Source organism: Motacilla alba, chromosome 6 (assembly GCF_015832195.1).
Source record: "Motacilla alba alba isolate MOTALB_02 chromosome 6, Motacilla_alba_V1.0_pri, whole genome shotgun sequence".
Classification (NCBI taxonomy): Eukaryota; Metazoa; Chordata; class Aves; order Passeriformes; family Motacillidae; genus Motacilla; species Motacilla alba.
Genome location: NC_052021.1, coordinates 25,312,309 through 25,335,294, shown reverse-complemented (window position 1 = coordinate 25,335,294; position 22,986 = coordinate 25,312,309). Strand labels below are relative to the sequence as shown.

General features: G+C 40.8%; 1 protein-coding gene across 4 annotated transcripts in view; it reads left to right on the top strand.

Annotated features, from left to right (window-relative positions):
• SORCS1 (sortilin related VPS10 domain containing receptor 1) overlaps positions 1 to 22,986 on the top strand; it is a 263,542-nt gene that overhangs the window by 222,494 nt on the left and 18,062 nt on the right. For all 4 annotated transcript variants that reach the window (XM_038140148.1, XM_038140150.1, XM_038140147.1 and 1 more), the window contains exons 17-23: positions 1,658 to 1,771; positions 3,243 to 3,414; positions 11,469 to 11,655; positions 15,558 to 15,691; positions 17,524 to 17,647; positions 18,658 to 18,770; positions 21,093 to 21,224. In XM_038140148.1, coding sequence (XP_037996076.1) covers positions 1,658 to 1,771; positions 3,243 to 3,414; positions 11,469 to 11,655; positions 15,558 to 15,691; positions 17,524 to 17,647; positions 18,658 to 18,770; positions 21,093 to 21,224 — 976 coding nt within the window. The remainder of the gene's footprint in view (positions 1 to 1,657; positions 1,772 to 3,242; positions 3,415 to 11,468; positions 11,656 to 15,557; positions 15,692 to 17,523; positions 17,648 to 18,657; positions 18,771 to 21,092; positions 21,225 to 22,986) is intronic.

The window sequence follows — 22,986 nt, the reverse complement described above, 5'->3', positions numbered from 1 at the left end:
TTCTTTATCCAGAAGAAAAAAGTTGAAGCAGAATTAAAATTTGGTGACTGAATTATTTTCGATGTCTTTTTTTGATAACCACTACAAAAAAGTTAACAAAGATAAAATATTGTCTCCTTTTTTTCTTCTTTGTCTTCTATCTTAGACTGGTACCAAGCTTCTTCACATTGTTTACTAGTCACCCACTACATTTTATTTTTAAGTCATCATGCTTTTTCAAGACACTTGAACAAAGTCGACATTAAGTAAAACACTCTTCTTGTTGTTAATATTTTTTCTATAAATATCTCTCTTGTTGATGATCTGGTAGGTCTCACCCTGGCCATGGACTGATGGCTGTCTTGTGGCAGCTCTGGGAGGACCTGGAGCAGGGGCTCCACTAACTGTGATCAGGTTGTTGGGGATTCTTCCGTATCCTGTTTTTTCTCTCTGCTTCTTTACATACATATACAAGTACGAGCCTTTAATCGCATCATCTAACACTGCCCTATTTCTCTTCTCTTGGAAAATAAGGCTACTTGATACCAAGGCATTAAAGATAATAAGTAAAAAAATACTTTGCAGAAAAGTACCATTTTAAGATCAAGGATTGTGTTGCAACTGGAATATAGGAATGGAGTTGGTAGACCCTGTATAGCAGTTCTCAGAAACAACATCCCATTACTGCACCATTATGAACTATGGAGAAGGCTTGGTAAAAGGAATAAGAATGATTACCCAACCAAGCAGTCCTCATTACTCAACAGCTGGAAAGTAAACCCACATGTGAATGGAATACTGATTAAAGAGGTTTTTTGTTAGTTGGATATTTTTTTTCCCCTGCAATAACATTTTTTATAGAGTCTTTGTTTATTTGGAATCAGAAAAAATTTGAAATGTTTTTAGTGAAACCAAAGCATATTTAGTCACAGCTAAGCTCAAATTGTGACAAAAGATTAAAGTTTGACTCATTGTTTCTAACATGTGATTTTTGGTAACATTTCCTCTTCCTGACAAAAAGAGAATTGAAGATCACAGAATTCTTTCCCATTACCAAATATGCTGTTAATGTCTTCAGGCGAGAGCTCTCTCAGGGCTGTAAATTTTTCTCTGCGTCCTATGTGATATCATTTCCAAATGCAATTAGCTTTTTAGCCCTTCAGTTTTTTAAGACATGACTGAGACAGTCGTGATTTAACTTAGCTTAGATTTCTAGGGGTTTTTTTGGGGGGAGGGGGGTTGTGGGGTTTTTGGGTTTTTTTGTTTGTTTGGTTTGGTTTGGATTTTTTGTTTTTGTTTTGTTTTAGGGGTTTTGGGGGTTTGTTTGTTTGTTTGTTTTTGGTTGTTTGGTTTGGTTTCAGTTTTTTTTTTATTTTTGAGCCTAGATTTGATCCTGAGAGGTACTGTTAGTCTGCGGAGAGAGAGCAATTGATGCAATACTTATAAACTACCTGCTCTGGTTCTTCTTTTTTATACTGGGATTTATGCAAGATAACTACCCCAATTAAAAAAGCTGAAGTGGAATGAAGACTCTGTTCTGTCAGTAAAAATAAAATCAGAAATCCTGGTAAACAGATAGAGGAAAATCAAAACTTGTATTAACAATAGAGAGCACGAGCTAATACCATGTTTCTTCTTTTGGGGTTTTATGTGATGGTTTCTTTTTATGTCACAACAGTGATTATGGATATGAACGCCACAGCAATGGCCAGTGTTTGCCAGCATTTTGGTATAACCCATCCTCCTTGTCAAAGGACTGCAGCCTTGGACAGAGTTACCTCAACAGCACTGGGTAAGTGGCTCACCAGCTTTTACTTAGCTACAGCACCCATATGGATTTAACCCAATGACAGCTACAGATTACACCTGCTGTAGATGTGTCAGAGCTGGCTGAAGCCTTTGGGACACCTTTATCACCACCTTTGTTGGGTTGCACATCTGTCACTCCAGATCTCCATCATGTGTGGCCCAGGCTTTTCTCCGGAAGATAATGCCTTAAAATGAATAGGGAGGAGACTGTAAGGTCAAATCATTAATGTTTCTGACAAGGCTCCCCTCAAAAATCCTGTGAGATCAGGTGAGGCAGAAACACTGGAAGATAAATTAGTGGAGAGAGATGAAAGTGATGTGTATGTGAAGTAATAGATGGGCAGCTAGCCAAATGCTGTCTGTTCTTTGGCCCTCTTGGAAGTCAATGGAAGATGTAGTTTAAGTTAAGATCCTGGCAGACTTCATTTATGATGCGAGTGATTAAATCAAACAAAGCAACCCAAGCTGTATTTGGAGGGTTTGTAACTGAAAAATGGGCAGAATTTGCTTTTTGCTTCAATTCATATTGTCCTTGAGGGTTACATCTTTAGAGACACTTAACTCACAACTAATACAAAGTGGAGAACATGAGAAAAGTTGTTAAACTTTGCCCAACAATGTAATAATTGAATACAATGCCATACTGTATGTGTATATGATTTATTTATAACTTTATGGTTATTTAACTCGTAATATATCATTTTATGGTTTGGGCAATTTATGGTACCTTATATGGTATCAGGAAATGGGAATATTGCAGGAAATTATCACATGCCATTAGCAACAGTATGAGCTGCTGGTGTGTTGGGGACACAAGGAATGCTTGGCTGAGACAAATACTGAAATACGTATGTAAGTCTTTCTTTTCTAACAATCTCCTTAGCCTAAAGGCACCTGTTCCCAGTTAAGCCTGCAATGCTCCTTGTCAGCACCTGGCAGGGGTTTCCCTGTCCCTTGTGAATTGTGGGAAAAAACCAAACTCCACAACTTTTGTGGAAGTTGTAATGTTGGTACGTTTATTACAGCGCTGGATGCATGTGGGGATCATTCCCCTTAAAATGACATGCGTACCTCTGGAAACTCCAGATCTCTTTTTATCTTCCTTACTAATCCATATGCATGGAATTTCACAACAGGTTCATAACTATTCATTTCACTGATTTTGCATTACACTTGCAGCTAGTTTTTTTATCAGAAATTACAGAAAGAGCTCCTGGGTCATCCTGCCCTGTCTCCTGCAGCCTCTCTGTCCATTTCAGAGTTCAAGGGGCCCTTCCTTATCTCTGTCCTTCGGCCAAAGCAGTTTCTTAGAGCATAGGTTTTTTTTGTGAGAACAGGCAGTCAGACCAAACAGCTACATTTGCAAGCCACAGACTTAATTCAAAGACGTACATTTCACCTAAATCAAAACGGATTTCTGCTCCGGAGAATTTCCACTCTGTCTCACTTGGCAGGTACCGGAAGGTTGTTTCCAACAACTGCACGGACGGGGTGCGGGAGCGCTACACGGCCAAGCCCCAGCAGTGCCCGGGCAAACCTCCCCAGGGCCTCCGCATCGTCACGGCCGACGGCCGGCTCACGGCCCAGCAGGGCCACAACGTCACCTTCCTGGTGCAGCTGGAGGAGGTAGGCTCTGTGTGACATCCCCCCCCAGTGTATCTGAGTGCGATTCACGCCAGGAGAAGTTTGCAAAGAGGGTGGTATAAAAAAGTTTGCAAGACAGGGTATAAACTCAGCCACATCCAGGATGTCGCTGGGTAGAGTTTGCTCCATAACGTATGGAGATGAAAGGGCTGTCATTGTGGTGCCCAGGGTAATGCCTGGGAGAAGCTGATAAAAACTGGGAATTGGTTTAATTTGGGAATTTCACAGGAGAATTGAAGACTGCAGGTTTGAATTCTGATTCCCCCATCCTTAATTGTGTTTTTTGCTCCCTGCTGTTTTTTGAAACTGAATTTCCATATTTGTTTTCCACTGGCTTTAAACCGAAGATGACAAATAGCACACACATGCAGCTGGGTCCCCATCACACAAGTTGGTACATATTATTTAGGCATTTATGGGTGAAATCTCAAGATGTCCTCAGCAGAATTTAGTCTGAAATTCATTGCTGTTGTGAAGCTGATTCGGGCTCTGATCTGTGTTTTTATTATATCTGTAACTTAACTTGGTATTTCGTTGTTCTGCTCCCTCCATTCCTGAATCCATAGAAAAAAGTATTTAAATCTTTTCACCTCTTTTTTCTTTTCAGCATTTCTCTATCAGTGTTTAATTGCAGGTGCACAAGCAGAAACATTCACAAAGAAGCAGTTTTCTCTTTTTCTCTAATCTAATTTGAGTTTTTTAAATTTCTACCCCTTTTCCTCTCCTGCTGGCCAATAAATCCTAAAACAAGTATGCTTTAACACCAAGAGACAATGTACATCCCTTTATAGTTTAGAGTATTTGAGGGACAATGTACATCCCTTTATAGTTAAGAGTATAATTAAGGGTATTCAAGGAAATTACTTCTGACCCTCTCCATAGTTAATGTCATCTCTGAGGAAAGAATTTTTTTTCACATCTCTGTTATTGATGCTTTCCCCAGAAAAGTGGTGTCCTGATTTGTAAAGGCAATACCACGTGATAAATCATATCTAACCCAAAGCAGTTTTTGACCTGAATGTTTATTTTCTCCAAAATATGGTCACTTTGTTTCAGTACTGACAGTCATACAGCCTTGCTACTGTGGTGCTGTAATAACAGTGTGAACATATAATTTCATCTGGTTAAGTTATTGATTTCTGCATTTAAAGATGGAAAGGAAAAGGTCCAAAACATGATTCAGTCTCCAGGCTTAAAAAAAAAAAAAAAAAAAGAGGTAAAAAAGTGCACTTTCCATCCGCTTTCTCTTCTGAGCAAAGTTTTAAAACAGACTGGGAAAAGGAGATGGATAATCTGAATAGTCACAAAACTATCAAAGAATTATGCCAATATTTAGAAGGAGAGACAACCACCCACAGTGTGGGAAACTCAGGACAAATGTCCTGCTCTTTCTTCTGTGAGTGCTTCAGCTCACATATCATGTAAGAGAACCCTGCCCACTCTGTCATACAGGGAGCTGCTGTGCATTGTTCTTTCTCTTTTGTTCATTCTGATCTTTTCTGGCAGCTCTGCTTCAGTGTGCACCAGAGTCTGGAAGCAACACCTTCTCCAGTATGAGATGGTGCCTCTCTCATGCTGGGTGTCAAGGAGTACAGAACAGATGTTTTGATGAGTGAGTGAGTCAGTTCTGAGGAGATCTAAAGGGAGCTCTTCTTCCAGTGTATCTGATAAGGAAGAGGTTAGGAATTGCTCTGTGGGCTGAAGCAGTATTGATCAGCCTCCAGCCTCTCCAATTACTCTCCCTGTTAGATGAATCTTGACCTCCTGCTCCTAGATTTGTCAACTTAAAGAGCAACCAACAAAACCTTTGGGTGAATTTTACCCAGTCTGGCAATGACTTTGTGTGGGTGTTGCAACAAAAGGAATATTCAACAAACAGGAATATTTGCCCAGTTATGTGCAAGCTGCAGGGGAATAAAATGTAGTTGAAGCAGCAAAACTGTGTGTAGACTAAACCATTTACCAATTTAACTGTTTCAGTGACAAAAAGTCCACCACTCACTAGGAAAGTTAACCCATCAAAAGAACAAACATCCTTTTATAAAATAGATATTGATTTCACAGAATAATTGAGGTTGAAGGGGATCTCTGGAGATTGTTTAATCCAACCCCACTTCTCAAAGGAAGTTCCTTTTCCTTGCATACAAGACAGAGGTATCACAAGACAAGAATTTTCCAGTTTCTATTTAGTTCTGCCCTGCACAGGTGTACAGCACAGTACAATCCAGGATGATCAGTATCCAAAAAATCAGTGCCACTCTATTGAGGGGAAGAGATCAGTATCCAAAAAATCAGTGCCACTCTATTTTTATTGAGGGGAAGAGATCAGGAAAGTTAAAAAAGGCTGGATATACCACCTTGCACATCTTTTCCTGCAACAGCATGTGAAAAAAGTGTTTCCTATTCAACCCTTGCCCCCTGGAGAAGTGGACAGTATTTTACAGGGCTACACCCTGATGAGGACTCCTCCTTTACTGTGAGTGGCAGCTGATATCTTTCAGGGTGTGAAAAAGCAATGGCCTTTCCTTTTGCGTCTGTATCCCTCTGAGACAGTTTGTTTGAAGCCTTCAAATCTGCAGAGCTCTTTCATACACTGCAGCCTCCCGGCTCTCTTTTTTCATGCCCATGTTCCACTTGATCTGCAGGAAAATGGAAAAAAAAAAAAAAAGAAGGAGAAGCTGGTGAGCCAAGGTACAGGAGTCCGTTTGAGATTTGTACTCCTGTTATCTTTCTAGGGCTTTCTGCTCCACCTAGGAATCCACCTGGGTTTGAAAAGAGGAACAAACTACAGAAACAAGTTCACTGGAGGCCGTGAAAATTCACTGTGTCTCTGTAGTGGAGCAGATTGCTAAGAGGGCAGGGAGAGACAAACGGCAGCAGTAAAAAGCTGATGTTTTCACTCAGGTGTGAGATTCAGGGGCAGGAACCACAGCACAGTGGTTCCTTGTAGAGCCTGTGGTGATGCTGAGAGCCACAGCTGTGCATTCTGACAAAAACACGATGTGAGCAAAAGATGCCCCAAGAGAAGCAAGGACAAGGCATTCAGAAGTGTTCTGCTATTGAAGAAGACACAAAAGAAAATCATCACTGAAGTCTGTACAAGTGAAGGGTGGGCAGGAACCAAACCCAGGAGCACACTGAGCATTGCTGGTTTCTGAGAGCCAGGATTCTGGCCGAGTTTCTCTAACCCTGACTCACATGAAATTTTCCTGTGAAGCATTTATATCTGGCAGCATATAAATAACATTAAAAGCAAACCCAACCAACTGGTCATATTTAAATCATCTGAAGATGATTTAAAGAATTCTTTCAAAAGTCATCTAAGTCACCTGTCACATTTTAGAATTTCTGTATGACTTCCTCTAAATTGCTTGCAAGGTCACCTTGCACTTGATATTTATGGTCCCATTATTGGAAAGGTTTGGCCAAGGTATTGTGCTAATAATCTAATAATCTGGGTATAATCATCAATGTTTTTTTAGTGGGTGACAATAGCCAGGAATTATCAATATTGCCTTTACTAACTATCATGTGTTGCATTTTGTGATATTGTATGTGTTTAATAAGCAAGGCATCATACTTAAGCTGGGAATTTTGCTCTTAAATTTCCATGAGATAAGCAGAATATCAACAGCATTTTTGTCATTGTGTGACAGCACATAAGACAATTAGCTATGCTAAAATGCAGATTTTTCATTGCCTAACCATGCTGCCAGTTTAACGGTAAATCCTTTGCCCTGGCCTGGGGTACATGCAGAGACTTGGGGCTGGTACCTCTCACAATGCAGCATTCAACAAGAGTCATTTATCAGTCTAAAAACCTGAATCCTTGTTTTATTTTTGGACAGCAACAAAAGAAATTCAAAACGCAAAGTTACAAAGGCTCTTTTCCTACTTAAGTTTGTCAACCCAACGTCCTTGACGTGTTTTGCTTCTCTGTTGTAGAAAACAGAGGGATTTTATTAAGTGTGTGTTGTTTCTGTGTGCCTTCCTGATCACATGGTGACATAGGTCTCTTGCCTGTCACAACCACAATTGTTATTTGTGTGTTGGAGTTATTTGTATCAACATCAGACACTTGTGCTGCTGCACTGCTTCAGCAGAGACTCTGAAAGCTGCAGCCTCCAGAGCGATGCTGTTCAGCACAATGGCTTTCAAACTTGTTTCATCCCATTGCTCACACATCTTTGCTGAGGAAATGGATGGTAAAGACATTCAGGGCAGGAAGGTTCAGGGCTTTGACTGTTTCGTTACAGATAATTCACAGAGAAACTGCCTCATCTAATTTATTTTTTATCTTGATAAAATGACAGCCAAAAATCTTTGACATTCCAGGTCTGCCTCAGTTGTCACTTGGCAAAGTCAATCCACTGGGAGTAGATTTTGGCTTGCTTTTAACTGCTTGCTGCTGCTGTGTGATGTTTGGATTAGACTAATGTGTGGGGAAATCTAATTTGTTCCTACACTTCAGGCCACAGGCTACAATTTAGGCAATCTGAACTTATTCCTGAACTGCACTCTGAGCTCCTTCTGCATGACCTTGAGTAAGAAACTTAAACTTTCTGATGTTTTATTCCCTTCTGCCTCATATCCCCCATGCCTTGCATTTGTGTAGTGATTGCTCATAAATCCAGAGGACTCTCTCTTACTGTGTGAACATACAAATGAAGCCCTGAATTTCCCAAAGACTGCCGTGGCTCTCTGTAATGACAATGTTGATACATGGCTGTACAAGGTACACTGTGTCTTGGGTACATTTAATGAGCTTGGGGATCCTGCTGGGGGCACAATACCATTAACATTTCCCACCTCAGCACTATTGTTTGGTGCACTTCAGTATTCAACTCAGATGAACTTTCTGGAGATGAGCTTAGCATTAGGATTGTTTTGATTGTTGATGTACTCAAATTAAAGATGCAAAGCTAGTAGTAATTAAAAGCATAGTCTGTAATTTTTTGACGGTATCCCACTGTGTTCCTTGTTTTGATATCACAAGTTTGTTAGTAATGATTACAAAAATATGAAACCTTCATCCTAACTTTCAATGCACATGCTGAATCATGGCTGTTTATTTTACTAGTAGCACTACACCCCTGTAATAACACACAAATAACACAGTATGTACCCTCCCCTGTACCACTGTTGTCTAAATTATAATTGCAATTTCTGATGAGGACAAGCTGGTTGGGATAAATCAGAGCCTTTCATGCATTTTTTAATTCATTGTTGAAATTCCATGAAAATGTATGAAAGTGGACCTAATGGCACACAGCTCTACAGTATTGTAATGCACTTCCAGTCACACAAGTTGAATTATTCTGCATAATCCTGAGAGGTTGTTATTGATTCCTGTGGGGCACAGAAGATCTAGTACTGTAAAAGGAGCTCATAGCTGAGTTGAGCTGCCACAACTGGCAGTCAGGATGAATGATGTGATCAGTACAATTCATTATTTGGTGTTGAAAAAGAAGTACATGTGAAAAGTATCAAGCTATTTGCCCTGCTAAAAGGCACCTTTCTATTCAGTTTCTGATTTGAAAAATTAGGGCCATCTCTCTGAAAACAGGGATTTGCACGGGAAAGCATGTTTTTAAGTTCTTGATCAAATTGGATCTGAGTGTCTGGTAAAAATGAAGAATATACTTTAAAGAGTTCTAGATTAAATGTATGCCATGTCTAGATATTCAGTTCCAGTAAAAATATCTTTGATGACTGATTTCTTTTGGTGATAGGAAAATGCCAAAGAGGGAAAGGGGTTAATCTAAAGAAAGCACAATGAATTAATCCATGAAAACACTCCAGGAGCTGTATGTTTCTTGCAAAGGATAATTAAATCTATTGTCAACATCTCTAAGGAAGACACAGAAGTCGGTGCATAATTAAAGACTTAAAAATGAAATCTGAAACATGAGAACCAAAATTATAAACTTGAGCTGTGTTTGTTCCAATTTTTAATGCTTCCATTTAGATACAAATACTCAAAGTCAATAAGGAAAATGCATTATTTCAACTTTCAGGGCAACACAGTGGTGTGTTTGAGAGAGAGAATCCTGCTAAGTGGGCTTCACATTTCACATCCACCAAAATATTGAGAGATGCATAACAGTAATCAAAATATAAAAATATTGTTGCAAACTTTATGGGATGTTTCTTGATATACCCTGAGGCAGGAAGCTTCCCAGAGTTTTTTGGTAACACCCAGGTCTTGTGAGCACTTGAGGCTCCTTTGGTCAAGATGCAGGAAGAAGGTGCACTTGGCTTAGGAGGCAGGACCAGGAAGGAGGGAGGGAGGAATATTTTGTATATGCTTGAAAAAAAACCTGGACATTTAATGAGAAAATGCCTTAGAAAATATTAAATTTCTTATTTACATTTTAGTAACTAATGTTGTCTAGGTAGGTAAAGGGTTTAATATGGGGCCTCATAAACTTGTTTTTAATTATGAGGGCTTCTTTTCAGGCTAAAAGTTCTTAAGGCTCAGCATATGTTTAAGCCTTTAGCTGCACAAAAGCCCTTATCAAGATTGCAGGAAAAGGGGTTACTCTAAAGAAGACACAATTAATTAATCCATGAAAACACTCCAGCAGCGATGTCTGTCTCCTGCAAGTAATGCAGGAAGTTTTGCATCTGCCTAATTTGGGCTAAAAGCTTCAGAAACATGGTATTGTGGAGTATTGAGCTTGATAAAATAAATAGCAACACTCAGATATGTGGAGTAATATTCCACAACCTGAAACAACGTTCAACTGCATGGCCTTGTATATCCTCAGAGCTGGAAATCCAGCAGGGTCACTATGGTGGCACAGTTTTAACCACGTGAAAAGCTTTTCAAAGACATGTTCAAAGACATCATCTCCTTTTGAGTAAGAAAAGACAGCTAAAACCCTGATAATGATGGACCTGGAGTCATGGGAGAGCATTGAAGGGTACTTCAGAGACCTCTGTATTTGGTCTGAGTCCAGCACTGGACTTGAGGTAAGAATAGTCTCCCTCTGAAAGATGTTCAGAGGTCATGTGTGTTCACTTCTGGCTGTGGAAGCAAATCCCATTTGGTGGCTTCTGTTGGCTCAGTCAAACAGACACAAGTACCCAAAGCACTGCATCATGCTTGAGTCTGCACATCTTTCTAAAAACTCAGGTCAACAAAGGACAGAACTCTGTTCTTAAGACCATTTCCCCTGCCACAACTTCAGTTTGGGATTCTCCACAACAGAGCAACACAGTTATTTTTGTTTCATCTATTTGGAAGCAACAGAGCTTCCAGCAGGGTGCCAGGGCAGTGTAAAAACAAGTTTAGTCTATTAAAAGAGAGCATCTGGGAAAATTTGTTGCTCTTGCCACCATCAGGTATAGCTCTGCTCTTTTTGCTTTCCATTCAGGCAAGCCTCCACTATTTCTGCCTTCACAAGTTATAAAAAGACTGAGACAACATGAGGAATATAAAAGTTCTGTTACAATTTCTTCTTATAGTCACATACATTCACATCTCTTTTTGGTGTGGATACCTGCCTGATGCCATCCATTCACACGGGTACCTTTCATTCCAGAAGGGAAGTTGGGCATCCAGAGGATTCTTTCTCTCTCAAAGGAAAAAAGGGGGAAAAAGGAAGAAAGAAAAGGAAGAGAAAACAAACTCAAAGTAAATGAAATGTCCTTTCATCCAATTTTTGAAAGCTTATTAATGATTAGGTATTAATTTTCCATCATTCCAGATAGTGGCCACTGCTTCAGTGCACCAGGCTGGGGAGGTGCTCCACAGCAGTAGCCAGCAAGTGTGAACATTGCCAGCATGAGCACCATGCAGAGCCAGAGGGGGATTTCCTAGGGGGTGAGGATGTTCAAAGGTAAGGCAAGATGCTGTATCTCACATGAAAGGGAGGGATCTTTATCAGCCATGGTTGTTTGACAGGTCAGTGCAGGCTGTTCCTCTGGTACCTCAGACCTTGTTGCTATTTTCCAGTTGGTCTCACTCACCCCGCTGATCTCATATCTCAAAAGCAAAACAGTCTGTTTTGATCCTTTCTCTTCCACCACAGGGAGACCTCCAGAGATCCCTCATCCAGGTGGATTTTGGAGATGGCATTGCTGTGTCATACGCCAACCTCAGCTCAACAGAAGATGGGATCAAGCACATCTACCAGAGCGTGGGCATATTCCGAGTGACCGTGCTGGTGGAAAACAGCCTGGGCTCTGACAGCGCTGTTCTCTACCTGCATGTAACGTGTATGTATCTTCATACCCCTTGTTAGCTGCTGGTTTTCTTTTAGAATTATTACTTGGAGCTAGAGGTGATGTTTGAAATTTGGTAGCTGGTTCAGAGTGGTGGGAAATGAGTGTTCACCTGTCCTCCAGACAGACTGTTGATTCCAGACTGAGAGGAAACATAGATTCATTGAGGTTGGAAAAGACCACTAAGATTATTGAGTCTAATCACTACCTTTTGCTTTTTGAATCATGTTTTATCTATAGTTTTGGATGGTCTAATTTGGGACACCTCAAAGGACTGTCCTGCCTTTTCTGAAATGCACTTGCATTATCAAGCTTACACTTCCAGAACAACAAAGACACCCAGGGATCTTTAACGGCTTTTAAAAGCTTTGAATTTTACTTTGTGCATGTTTTGCTCTCTAATGAAACACACCCACCTGTGGGATGGAAACCAGTGCTTTTCAGTGTTTCTGTTGTCATAGGAACCAAAATCTTTGTATTAAATAGTAGTGCCAAAAAAAAAATATCCTCACTTTGCTTTTCTGCTATTCTTTTTAACATTTTCATACTTCATATGTGTCTGATTTACAACTGAAATGCATCCCAAGTTCTTGGATGAAACCAACATTGTATCCTTTCATATTTATTCTAGCACATGGTTATGAATCCAAAGGATCAATCTATTTATCAAAATTTTGTAACATTCCTAAAAGGTTTTGTTTGGGACCATAATTTTCTTTATACAGTAGGAATTTTTGTTTGTTATTTATGTTTTCACTCTGTGCCTCTGTGCCAGATAACTTGAGAAAAAAAGTAAATTACAAAACCTGAAGTTATGTTTACAGAAATATTGTTTGCCATCTACCAAACTAACTCTACATATTGTGTAGATGTTTTGGCACATTCCCCACCTTTTACCTCTAGTCTTGGGTTAGTTCACACAGCATGAAAGCAGCTGCCTTTTCAGGGTAGGAAAGCAGCTCTTGAATGGAGAACCATTGTGTCAACAGATGGGAGCAGTGGGAGGCAGGAGTGTGGGAGATGGTATTTTTATGAAGGAGGACAAGAGGAGCAGAAGCAAATATCCACCTGAATGTCCCCCTTCAAAAACACCTTTGGTTGGCAGGTGTCCAGCCTTCACTCACTCATAGTGTCTTTCTGGTCTACAGCTGCTCTGAATCATTCTCTTGAGACATTGAAGGCTTATGAACCATTTTGATTGTTTAAGCTATACAAGAAATAAAAAATATTCAGATTTGTTTGTGTGACTTAGCAGCTGATAGTGTACATTTCTGTGTTTTACATAGATAAAGCCAGCACAGGATTTAAACACTGAGTGATCGCTGCAGCCAGACCCAGATTATGTGTGCCAGACTCCCTGGAGAAGTGACAGCTCTAAGGAATATTCTCACATTTCTCTACATGACAAGAATTAGGGACTACAAAGCAGGTTACAAATGAGCGTGGTGCCACTTAGACTAGCAAGAGACTTGCTGAGGACAGGGATGTACAGTAGATCCAGCCCCCTCCAGAGCCTAACACCCTGATCCACAAAAGCGTCTAAATCCTGTTTGAAAGCTTGCATTGCCACTCAGCCCTCTGCTGAGTGTTCTGCATGGGGTGTTTGAGCTTGGCCTTTGGGGAGTTTTGCAAAAATATCTGTCCTTAAAATAGGCATACATGCTATATTGTAAGATCCACAGACAAGCAATGTGCAGCCAGAACATCCAGAGTTTTAGGAAGGGCTACAAACTGGTGATCCCTGGTTATGGGGTTAATACATGAGTGTCTGCAGCCAGGTCTGGGCCTTCCAGCACCTTCCTTATCTATGGTCAGCACTCTTCCTGCTGGAAAAAACTGCAGGCGCTAAACCTCAGTGCTTGTGGTTTCCAAAAAAAAAGTAAAGCCTTCATCCCATGCTCTCCTCATCCTGCTGCAGCCGGTGCACAGAAGCAGTGCCTTTCCCGCAGTTGCTCCAGGGATCCAGAAATGCAGGTTACTGTGAGACAGGAGCATTTTGAGTTGGATGGACAATATAAACTGTGGTATGTAAACTGCTCAAGCCAACAGCCTGTCTCTTAACTGTCTTGACATGTCAGAATTTTCTCCTGAAATGTTAGTTATGGATTTGCCTGGATGCTTCAGAATAGCATCAGCTGTGCAAGTGAGCCTTTTGAGAAGCTTCTCCCTTTCCATTTTCTGGAGCTTGTACAGTACTTTTTCCCTGGGACAGATGAAGGCTGTAGCCTCCATAGCCCTGCATGAAGCTCAGAAATTAATGTTCTTGAATCATCTTCAAGCTTACTTGGGAGAAAGCAGTCTCCTACCAGGAGGGCCTATCCAGAGTGAGCTATCCCCATCTGCTGGCCAGATACTTGCTCAGGTTTTCAGCCTCCTTGCCCCAGCTGTGCTGGCAAATGCTCAGGCAGAATTGGGTTGCTTGAGCCATTCTTTCATATCCTTTCCCAGCCATTGTGTGGGGAAGGTCCAAGGAGGTGCTGGGCACTCTCTGCCATGCAGGATCATTGGGGATCTGCTCAGAGCAGGGGTGCAGTAATGTTGGAGAGTATCAGACTTTTCATGGCCTCCATCATTACAGTTGTCACTGCATTTAACTGGGGAAATTGCCATGTTTCAGGTCTTAGGGTCTTGCTGAAAACAGGAACAGTGTGGTGATGGAAATGGATCTGAGCAGGAGGATGCCATTAAAATTACAGGGTGAAATTGTGGCATCTCATGAATTTCCAAGAGTGTTGACTACTGCTTATAAAAGGCAAAACAAGCCATGGTCTCATGTATAGCAGGCTTTGTTTAATCTGATCATGGATAACTCTTAATTGGGCTGCTTCGGCTTAAGCAGTGGCTGTGTCTACAACCCAGGGAAAGATGCATTTCAGTAATAAATCAGGAACACTGGTCCTTATTCTGGCATTGTTTATACAATCTGATTTGGGGGTTGTTTGTTTTTTTTTTCCCTCACTCTGCCTATTGTGTTATACAGGATGCTTTCTCCAGAGTATGGTGTTCATTTAGGCTGAAAAGCAAGGTCTAAGTGGTGATTCATGCATAGGGTATATCCTGAAAGATCCTCCCTGAAAATACATCTAGGAATGCATCTCAACTCCATATGAACAATGCAAGGCTGTGGCTATGGTTCTCATCACTGGGGAGCTCAGAGATAGAGGATGTGTAGATGTGGCCTTAATTTGTTTAAGGAACCCATGTCCTAATGTGACCTGAGGTTTCTTTATTTTTCTTTCCCTGTCACTCAGGACAACTGCTTTGTTCTCTTAGTGAACAGTCAGAACACATTTTAAAAATAATCTATAGAACAAGATTTAACAACAAAGGCCCATCTGTTTCCAGAAGATGGGAAATGTGTAACCCTGGGCATAATGTCACTTGTCGAATGAATTATGTTCTGTTTATACTGAAGAAATAAAAGAGTTTATTGATGAAAAGGAGGGAGTATAAGGTAACAATAAAATGCAGGCACTCAGTGAATAGCTGCCTTCAGAAAGAGTTTCTGCTGAAGTTCACCAAATCATAGCAGTTTTCAAGCAAAGATGCTTCACATATGCTGAAGCCCTTTGTCCTGCACATTCTTATGTCTCCCCAGTGAAGGCCACACTTACACAACAGGGCTCTGTCCCTATTGTAAAAGTCATATAATCTCCTGACTTTATGACATTCATGAAGTAGAGATTCCAAGTTTTTCAGCTCCAGGTACAGAGGTGGTTCCTGTTCTCTGAGGAATAGATTGAAGCCTTCCTCTCTAGAGGAAAACAAAGCCAAAACATTCTCTCATGTCCCATGGTGATTTAGGAAAGACATTTCCTCCCTAAACTGATGGATATCCAACCCAGGTTGACTTTTCAGATGGAGGGAGGGCTCACCTGCTGCTTCTGTTTCTGCAGGCCCCTTGGAACACGTTCACTTATCTCTGCCCTTTGTCACCACGAAGAACAAGGAGATCAACGCCACAGCAGTGCTGTGGCCAAGCCAAGTGGGAACACTTACTTATGTCTGGTGGTTTGGGAACAACACAGAGGTTTGTATTCCTGATGGACTGAGGTCAAAATAACCCTGGAGGAGCTCTCTGACAGAAGAGGGAGGGAGACAGGGATCTGGGAATGCTTCTATGTAGTCAAATATGCAAGAAAATTATAAACCAAATACCGAGATACTAATGGGCCTTGGAGGTACCGACGTGGAAATGTAAGTAGTGCTTTGTGTTTGTGGCTGTGACTTGGCTGCAGGCTTTATTGTTGTTTCATGCAAGGTGCCAATAGCTTTCTTCCTTAATTCCATCCAAGGCGAACAGAGTTAACTAAAATCTGGAAGAGTTTCTACTGTTTCTCTTCACTCTCTTCAGTAACAAGAAAAAAGAAAGTAGGGCTTTGGAAGATTTTTTTTTAAGAAAAACAACCTTCCAAGCTGAAGCTGTTTTTATATCTGGAACTGACCTAAACTGAGCCCCAGCACCCTATGCTAAACCGCATATGCAAAAGGACCTTATTATCATATGCTGTGGGTGGATGAAATGGTTCCCAACACACTTCCCTGCCCCAGGGCTCTGCTCAGGTATGGGAATATCATCCATCACTTTCTGCTGCCTCTGTGCTTGCAGTCTTGGTGAATCTGCACAGACATTAGAACTGTTACTTCACACATAATTGTGGCTAAAGTATCCAGAAACCTTAATTGGTTTTTGAGGGGAGAGGTTGTCATGGATTTTGTAGAGCCAAGAGCGACCTTCATAATCCCACATTGTTCTCTTCTGTATAATGCAGATTGTAGAGTTTGATCAGTACCTTCTGCTCTATTTAACTTCTTGTGACTAGGGCAGGACCTGACTTGTTGTTGTTGTTGTTGTTGTTGTTTTGCATTAATAATTTTCCTCAGATGATGGAAAATGCACTGCTTATCCTTCTGACCATCTCCTCCACTATTTCCCCACAGCTAATTATTCTGAGCTTTGAACTCATGCACCGTGTTTGTAGTCTGAATTTATCTAGACTGGGATTCCAGCTGTTGGATCTTGTTATGCCTTTTTGTGTAGATTAAAGAACTCTCTGTACTATCAGCAATCATCTCCCCCTAGAGGTACTTATAGGCTGTGATTGTCACCTTTTAACCTTCCCTCTGATCTCCTAAGCTCCTAAGTGATCAGGGTTGGTCTAATTCTGTTCTCATTGAAGTGTGAGTTTTACTATAGACTACAATGGCAACAGTTTGACTTAATACAGGGTGCTTTGAAGATCTCACCCAGAGTTCATTAACAAGTGAAAAGTGAAGTTAAGGCAGAGGACACAACTCATTGATGTACTGGTTCACAGCTGAAGGGATCTCTTTCTTCTCAAGCATCAGCAATTAACAGAAACGATGGGTCTGTATCTAAGGATAACTTGGCACAGCAAATGTGAAATCTTAGTTTGGCTGGTTCTGTGACAACCCCCTTAAGTCACCTTAAATAAAGCACTTAGAGTAGATTTAGGAAAGGAGAGTACTACCTGAGCTGTGAGTGTTGCAGGCCTTTATATCAGGATCTGGGCCCCTCTGGGGAGTGAGCAAAGGTGGGCATTTTAACATGGGATCCAGAACAACCAACATGCCAAGTGGAAAGGAAGCACTGGAATCTTACATAGCTCCTATGGGAATTATAGGTACCTTACTCTGAACTTCAGGAGAACATCCCTGTCTGGGATTTGTGTGCCCTCCCTAGGAAATTAGCTGCCATGTCACAGGCCCCAACTGAGTCTGAAATTTCCAATCTGGAGCTAACTCCTCAAACCATCCCAATAGGTTAGAGAGCCAAATTCATTTTTGCTTTTCCTTTCCAGCCAAATTAACTGAATTTTTCCTCTTATGATGTATTTGCAGCCACTGATTACATTGGAAGGGAGCATCACATTCACATTTTCTGTGGAAGGTATGAACACCATCACTGTTCAGGTCTCGGCAGGAAACACCATTCTTCAGGACACAAAGACTATTGCAGTCTATGGTGAGTTCTTCCCCTTTTATTTCACACAGGATTCTCCACAGTCCACATTTAGAGAGCCAGGATAGCTGGCAGCAACAAGAGGTCTTTTTTCCAGAATGCTTTGAGTGAGATTATAAATTGAATTCCAGTGTTACCAGTCCAGTGTAGTATCTCTGAAGCCCACTGATTGACATTAGTGCAGATTGACATGATTACAGAACATTGATCTCCTTCCCAGAGCCCTCTGCGTGTGCTTCATCACTGATTGATCATCCTACATGATTGTCAAAACTTACTTTGTTTTGTAAGCTGGTTTCCCCCTTCTTGGCCAGCAGAGGCCTCTTAACTCACACAAAAGCTGCTCAGCTTGAAAGATAAATCAATGCTGTGTGCTGCAGTTCTGCACAGAAATCTGCACTGATTTGACATTGTTCTCATGTGTCAGAAGCAGTTAGGACACACAAATACCATATAGTGTAGATGGAGCTTAAAACCCTCTGGGAATCCCAGTTTTAGCTGATAGTGATCAATGTGGGCAGCTCTGTTAACAACAACAGAGATTAGGTACATTTTCCAAGGCTAGTCCTCTCCCCATATTTATCCCTGTTCCCTTCCAATTAAGATCTCTAAGGTTTGGGGCACATTTGTGAGAGTCCAATCACAGCTTCCTACACAGGGTGTGCCTACTCCAGAAGTCAAATTGAAGGTAACATTTCTTTTACATTCCCAACACAGCTCCCTTTGCAGTGCCATTCATCCACTCAAGTAAGGACTGATTATTTTTTCACTACCAAGGCACTCAAGTGATGAATCTCCCAGATTCTCCACATCTGTCACTGAGTCTCTCAGGTGCACTGCTGGATTCCCTCACAGTCTATGCACCATCTGCAAATTGATTCACCAAAACATGAGCTGCATCAGGTTTCACAAGGTTTTGCCCCCTCATTTGGCATTAGGGCATTTCAGTCTTTACTCACCACTCTGTCACTGTATCACCACTTAAATTCACCACTCTGTCATTGTATCTGCAGAGAAATTTCAGTCCCTGAGGTTATCATTCTCTCCAAACCTTGATGACTACAACCCAGATATCCCAGAGTGGAGAAGGGACATCAGCAGAGTAGTCAAGAGAGCTCTGGTGGAGGTAAGCTGTGTGCATAGCCTGTGTTACAAGGGTTCTGGTTCCTGATTTTTTCCTTCATTAGGACTGGATCAGCTGTTCTCTCTAGGTGTCTCTTTGTTTCCATCACCCAGAAGTGGAGAACTGATAGTGTTTGGGGCCAGCATCCTTAATTTTAGACACGTGAAATGATCCCATCCTATGACAGTCTGGTGCCCAGAGTCAGCCTTCAATGTAAAGCAGCACTGTTCTAATGGAATTGCAAATATGCTGTAGAAAACTTGTGAGACCAAAAATTAAACAATGTTTACTGCACAGAAGAACAGCACAGCAAGTACTTTTAAGTCCTTCATATAGCATGAGTCTCACAGGGCAGGATTGGATGCTGGTTTTCTCTGAAGTTCCTTCTTTAGCTATGGAACACAATGTCACAAAAATATTCCAGTGTAGCTGAAGATTTGTATTAGAAATTGAGGTAAGAAGAGTTAGAAGAGATACCTGGGGTTTTTCACCTCAGTAGAAAAACAGTGCAAGGATTTGTTTGAAATAGTATTTCTGCTTTTTTTAAAAATAAAGATTCTCAGATTTTGAAAGGACAAAAGGCTTATTGATGTTATTAGCAAGCTTAAGTGTTATTTGTGGCATCATCTGTGCAAAAACTCTAGAAAAACTGTGCTTATCAGGTGCACAAACCTGTCTGGATTGTTTCTGAGATTTTTTCTGGAATTTTGTTAAAAGACATGAGGACAGAGAGAAAAAGAGCATTTTTCTGCAGCCTAATCTTCTGACGTATTTATATCTGTATCAAGTATTCAAAGATCCATTTATCTTCAGGATGAATTTTCAGAATATAAACATCTCAATAAAGCAAAACCAAACCATAAAAAAAGAAGAATTGTAAAACCACAGTACCAAGGCTGCATTCCCAAAGCAGAGCAGTGAAAACACAGAGTCTTTTTGTTATTTGATTGAAAAAATAAAAATTGATAGCTAATTATCCATCTTCATATAGCTAAATGATTCACCTTAAACAAGCCTTTGTGAGAAGTTCCTGTAAAAATGAAAGATAAACCCAGTAGATTTCTACAGCAATTAAGTAAAAGGTATAAAAATGAGTCAAATAACTAAATAATTCAATAGGAAATTATAGCTGTGCTATAGAATTTTTATGAACTTTTATTAAAGTGTTATATTCTTATTACAGAGTATCATCAGACCAGGATAAAATTCTGCCTACAAAATTATAGTTCTGTACTAAAATCTGATCTTCACTCTGAGCAGGGATAATTTCATATTATCATAAAATATCCTATTTTTTGTTTTGATCATAATTATTTGCTCACATCATTGATTTTCTGATTACTCTCTCCCACTTTTGAGAAAAAAAAAAATTTTCCCAGCCTCTGAAAATGAAGGCAATACTGTGTCTACTGTGTCTTTCTTGAAGCTTAAAGCAACCTGTTAGGCAGGCACAAATAATGTAAGCCCTGGCTTCACAGAATACTCGTAAAGAATATAAGAAACCTTTATATATTTATAAGCTTTTTTTTCTAAATCCACTTTACAAAACAAATTTAAAAACGGAACAAAGACACGTGCTTTTCCTTAGTGTGTGGTGGAGGGGACTCCACAGGGTTTTCCCCAGACTGTCAGCAGTCATGCTCGGGTTATCCACAGGACAGGCTCAGAAGATGGTGATTTATGATCAGTTTTGCTGACCCCTTGTCCTGCATCCACCATTTCCTCCATGTTTTTGCTCGTGAACTACCATGAAGAAGAATTCCTGAGGTTTAGGTCCAGTTAATGTCTGAGAGGCTTCCAAGTCCTTACTGCAAGGAAATCTCTGTGGTGCATCTGTGATCTGTCCTTGTATCTGAAGGCACTTTTTTCTATCTTTTTAAAAGTGACCAACTAAATTCAGCACTTGAAAACTTCAGGTTAAACCAAAACCTTGAGATTTAAGTGCCTTTGGTGGATAAGTCACAACAGAAAGGCAGTGGAGGAAGATTCATCAAATTATGTTTCTCCTTCCTTTGGCTAACAAAAAATTCCTGAGGGCCAAAGTAGGTCCTTTTCTGGATAATAACTCAGCAATCTGATTGTGCAGTATCAGCTGAAAAACAAGATTGGAGATGACCCTGGTAGTAATGCCTTCAGGTACTTTTTTTTCTGAATTTTGTCTAATGTGTCAAAATTAGGGATATTAAAGTCCTTAAAAATTTCAGCCAACGAGATGTACAAGATACACCCTACATGGTGAAAATACTGTGATGCCTTATTGAAGAAGCTCTCTGCATTCAGTGCCATCCACACTGTTTCTGTCTCCATTATTTCTCTGTGTATCAGACTACAGGAATTTCCAGCAAACACGTTCTGGTCGCAGTGCTCCCTGGCCTGCCCACGTCTGCTGAACTCTTCATTTTACCATATCAAGATGCCACAGGAGAGAAAAAAAGAGCAGCAGCCAACCTAGAGCAGGTATCGTGTCCATTACTTGGAGAAGTGTATTGTATGCATTTCTGTGTCTGTGTATGTATATCAGATATATATATCTGTATGTATATGGGATTTGTGTATGGTTAGAGCTGACAATTATGGTAGGAATGGATCTGATTCACTGGGGTACATGTTACATGTTACATCCTCTTTAGGGTTTTTTTTTTTTATGTTTCTGGTTTTGGGGGGGTTGTTTTTGGGCAGTTTTGTTTTTTTTTTTTCTTTCCCCAGCATTGGAAACAGGCTTTGGAGCTGTCTTGAGCGAGTTTAGATGCCCATTTGGGTTCCCTTAGAAGTCCTGTTTACTACATGGAAACAGGAAGAAAGAAGGAAGGATTTAGGGGATGACTCCTGCCAACAGGAACTGTGGAGCAAAGTTTATGACAGTGTCAAGATTTCAGAAAGCATTGGAGGACAGAGCTGGGTGGTAAACCTGGGCACTTTATTAGTTTAAGGCACAGGGATGGGATTGGACATTCTGCCTGCCTTCTTCATGGTGCTGGAAGTGGGGCTGAGCCACTGTGGATTGTTTTCTCTGTGAGCAGCTGAAATAGGTTATGATAACTGAAGGACTCTGTCTCTCTGCAGATCCAAAAGGTCCTGCCAACCAGATGGGCCTAGCAGGATTGTAATTAAAAGATAAAACATTGTGCTGGGCAAAAATCCTGAAATGACATAGAATTATAGAATTGTTAAGGTTGGAAAAGACCTCTAATGCCATCAAGTTCAATTGATAACCTAACACTGCCATGTGCACCACTGAACTATGTCCTCTTGTCCCATAGCTCCTTTGCTGTGTCTCAGCTTATTAGTTCAGATTCCAGGGGCAAAGATAACTTTGGCCCTGAGGGAAGCACCACTGTACCTCTGCCTTCCACACTCCCATGTCCATGGCTCAAGCCATGTTAACTTAGCTGTGAGCCTCACACCTCCAGGTCACCCATATTCTGAAGCTTTCCCTTGCTCAGCATTTCTAGCTGTCATCTTTTCTTTGACAAATGACCTTCTTAAATTTTCACCACCCATGTAATAAACAAAAAATATGGAGATTTACTGCTCTGCAAAATCTTTCCTTCCTTTTCTCCTTCATTTCCCCTTTCCCTCACTTCCTTCATAAATTGGCAAGGAAGCCAGTCCATAAACTTTCAAATTTACATCTGACCCAGCTCCCTTCCGGCACTCAGCAGCTTGGTCTTTCTCCCTCTTTTTATGCCTCTCTTCTTCTCTTCTGTAAAAACAGAGTCTTTGTGACTGTGGAGAAAGGAAGCCCTGGCAGTGCTCTCATGGCCCTTTTTATGGACAAGAAGAAATGTCATTTTCAATGTAACTCCATCAACACCTCTGGCATCCTGCAGGGTCCAAATGGTAACCTTTGGAGGAAAGAGAAACTATTTGCCATTTGCAGCCAGCTCTTCTCTTTGAAAAAAACGAGGATGGTCAGAATGTTTTTGTTTCTGGTCTGTGGGTGCTGCATTCCTCTTCCTAGTAACTCTAGTAGAAAATGGTGGGGTTTTCTGTGAGAACTGCCCAAGGGCCTCAAAGGGAGTCTCTGCCCTCTGCTCTGAAGTATATTCTGATACTGCTCCTGTTTTGTCATCTGTTTTGCCCGTGGTCCTGCACTATGCCTTGCCCAAAGTGTTTCAGAGCTCATTCCACAGCCTCTCCCTATGCTTGAAGTTGCTGGGATGAGTGTTGGGAGCAGATGTTTTTGATGGCTACAGCTTAAGAAGCTTAAGTTGCTTCT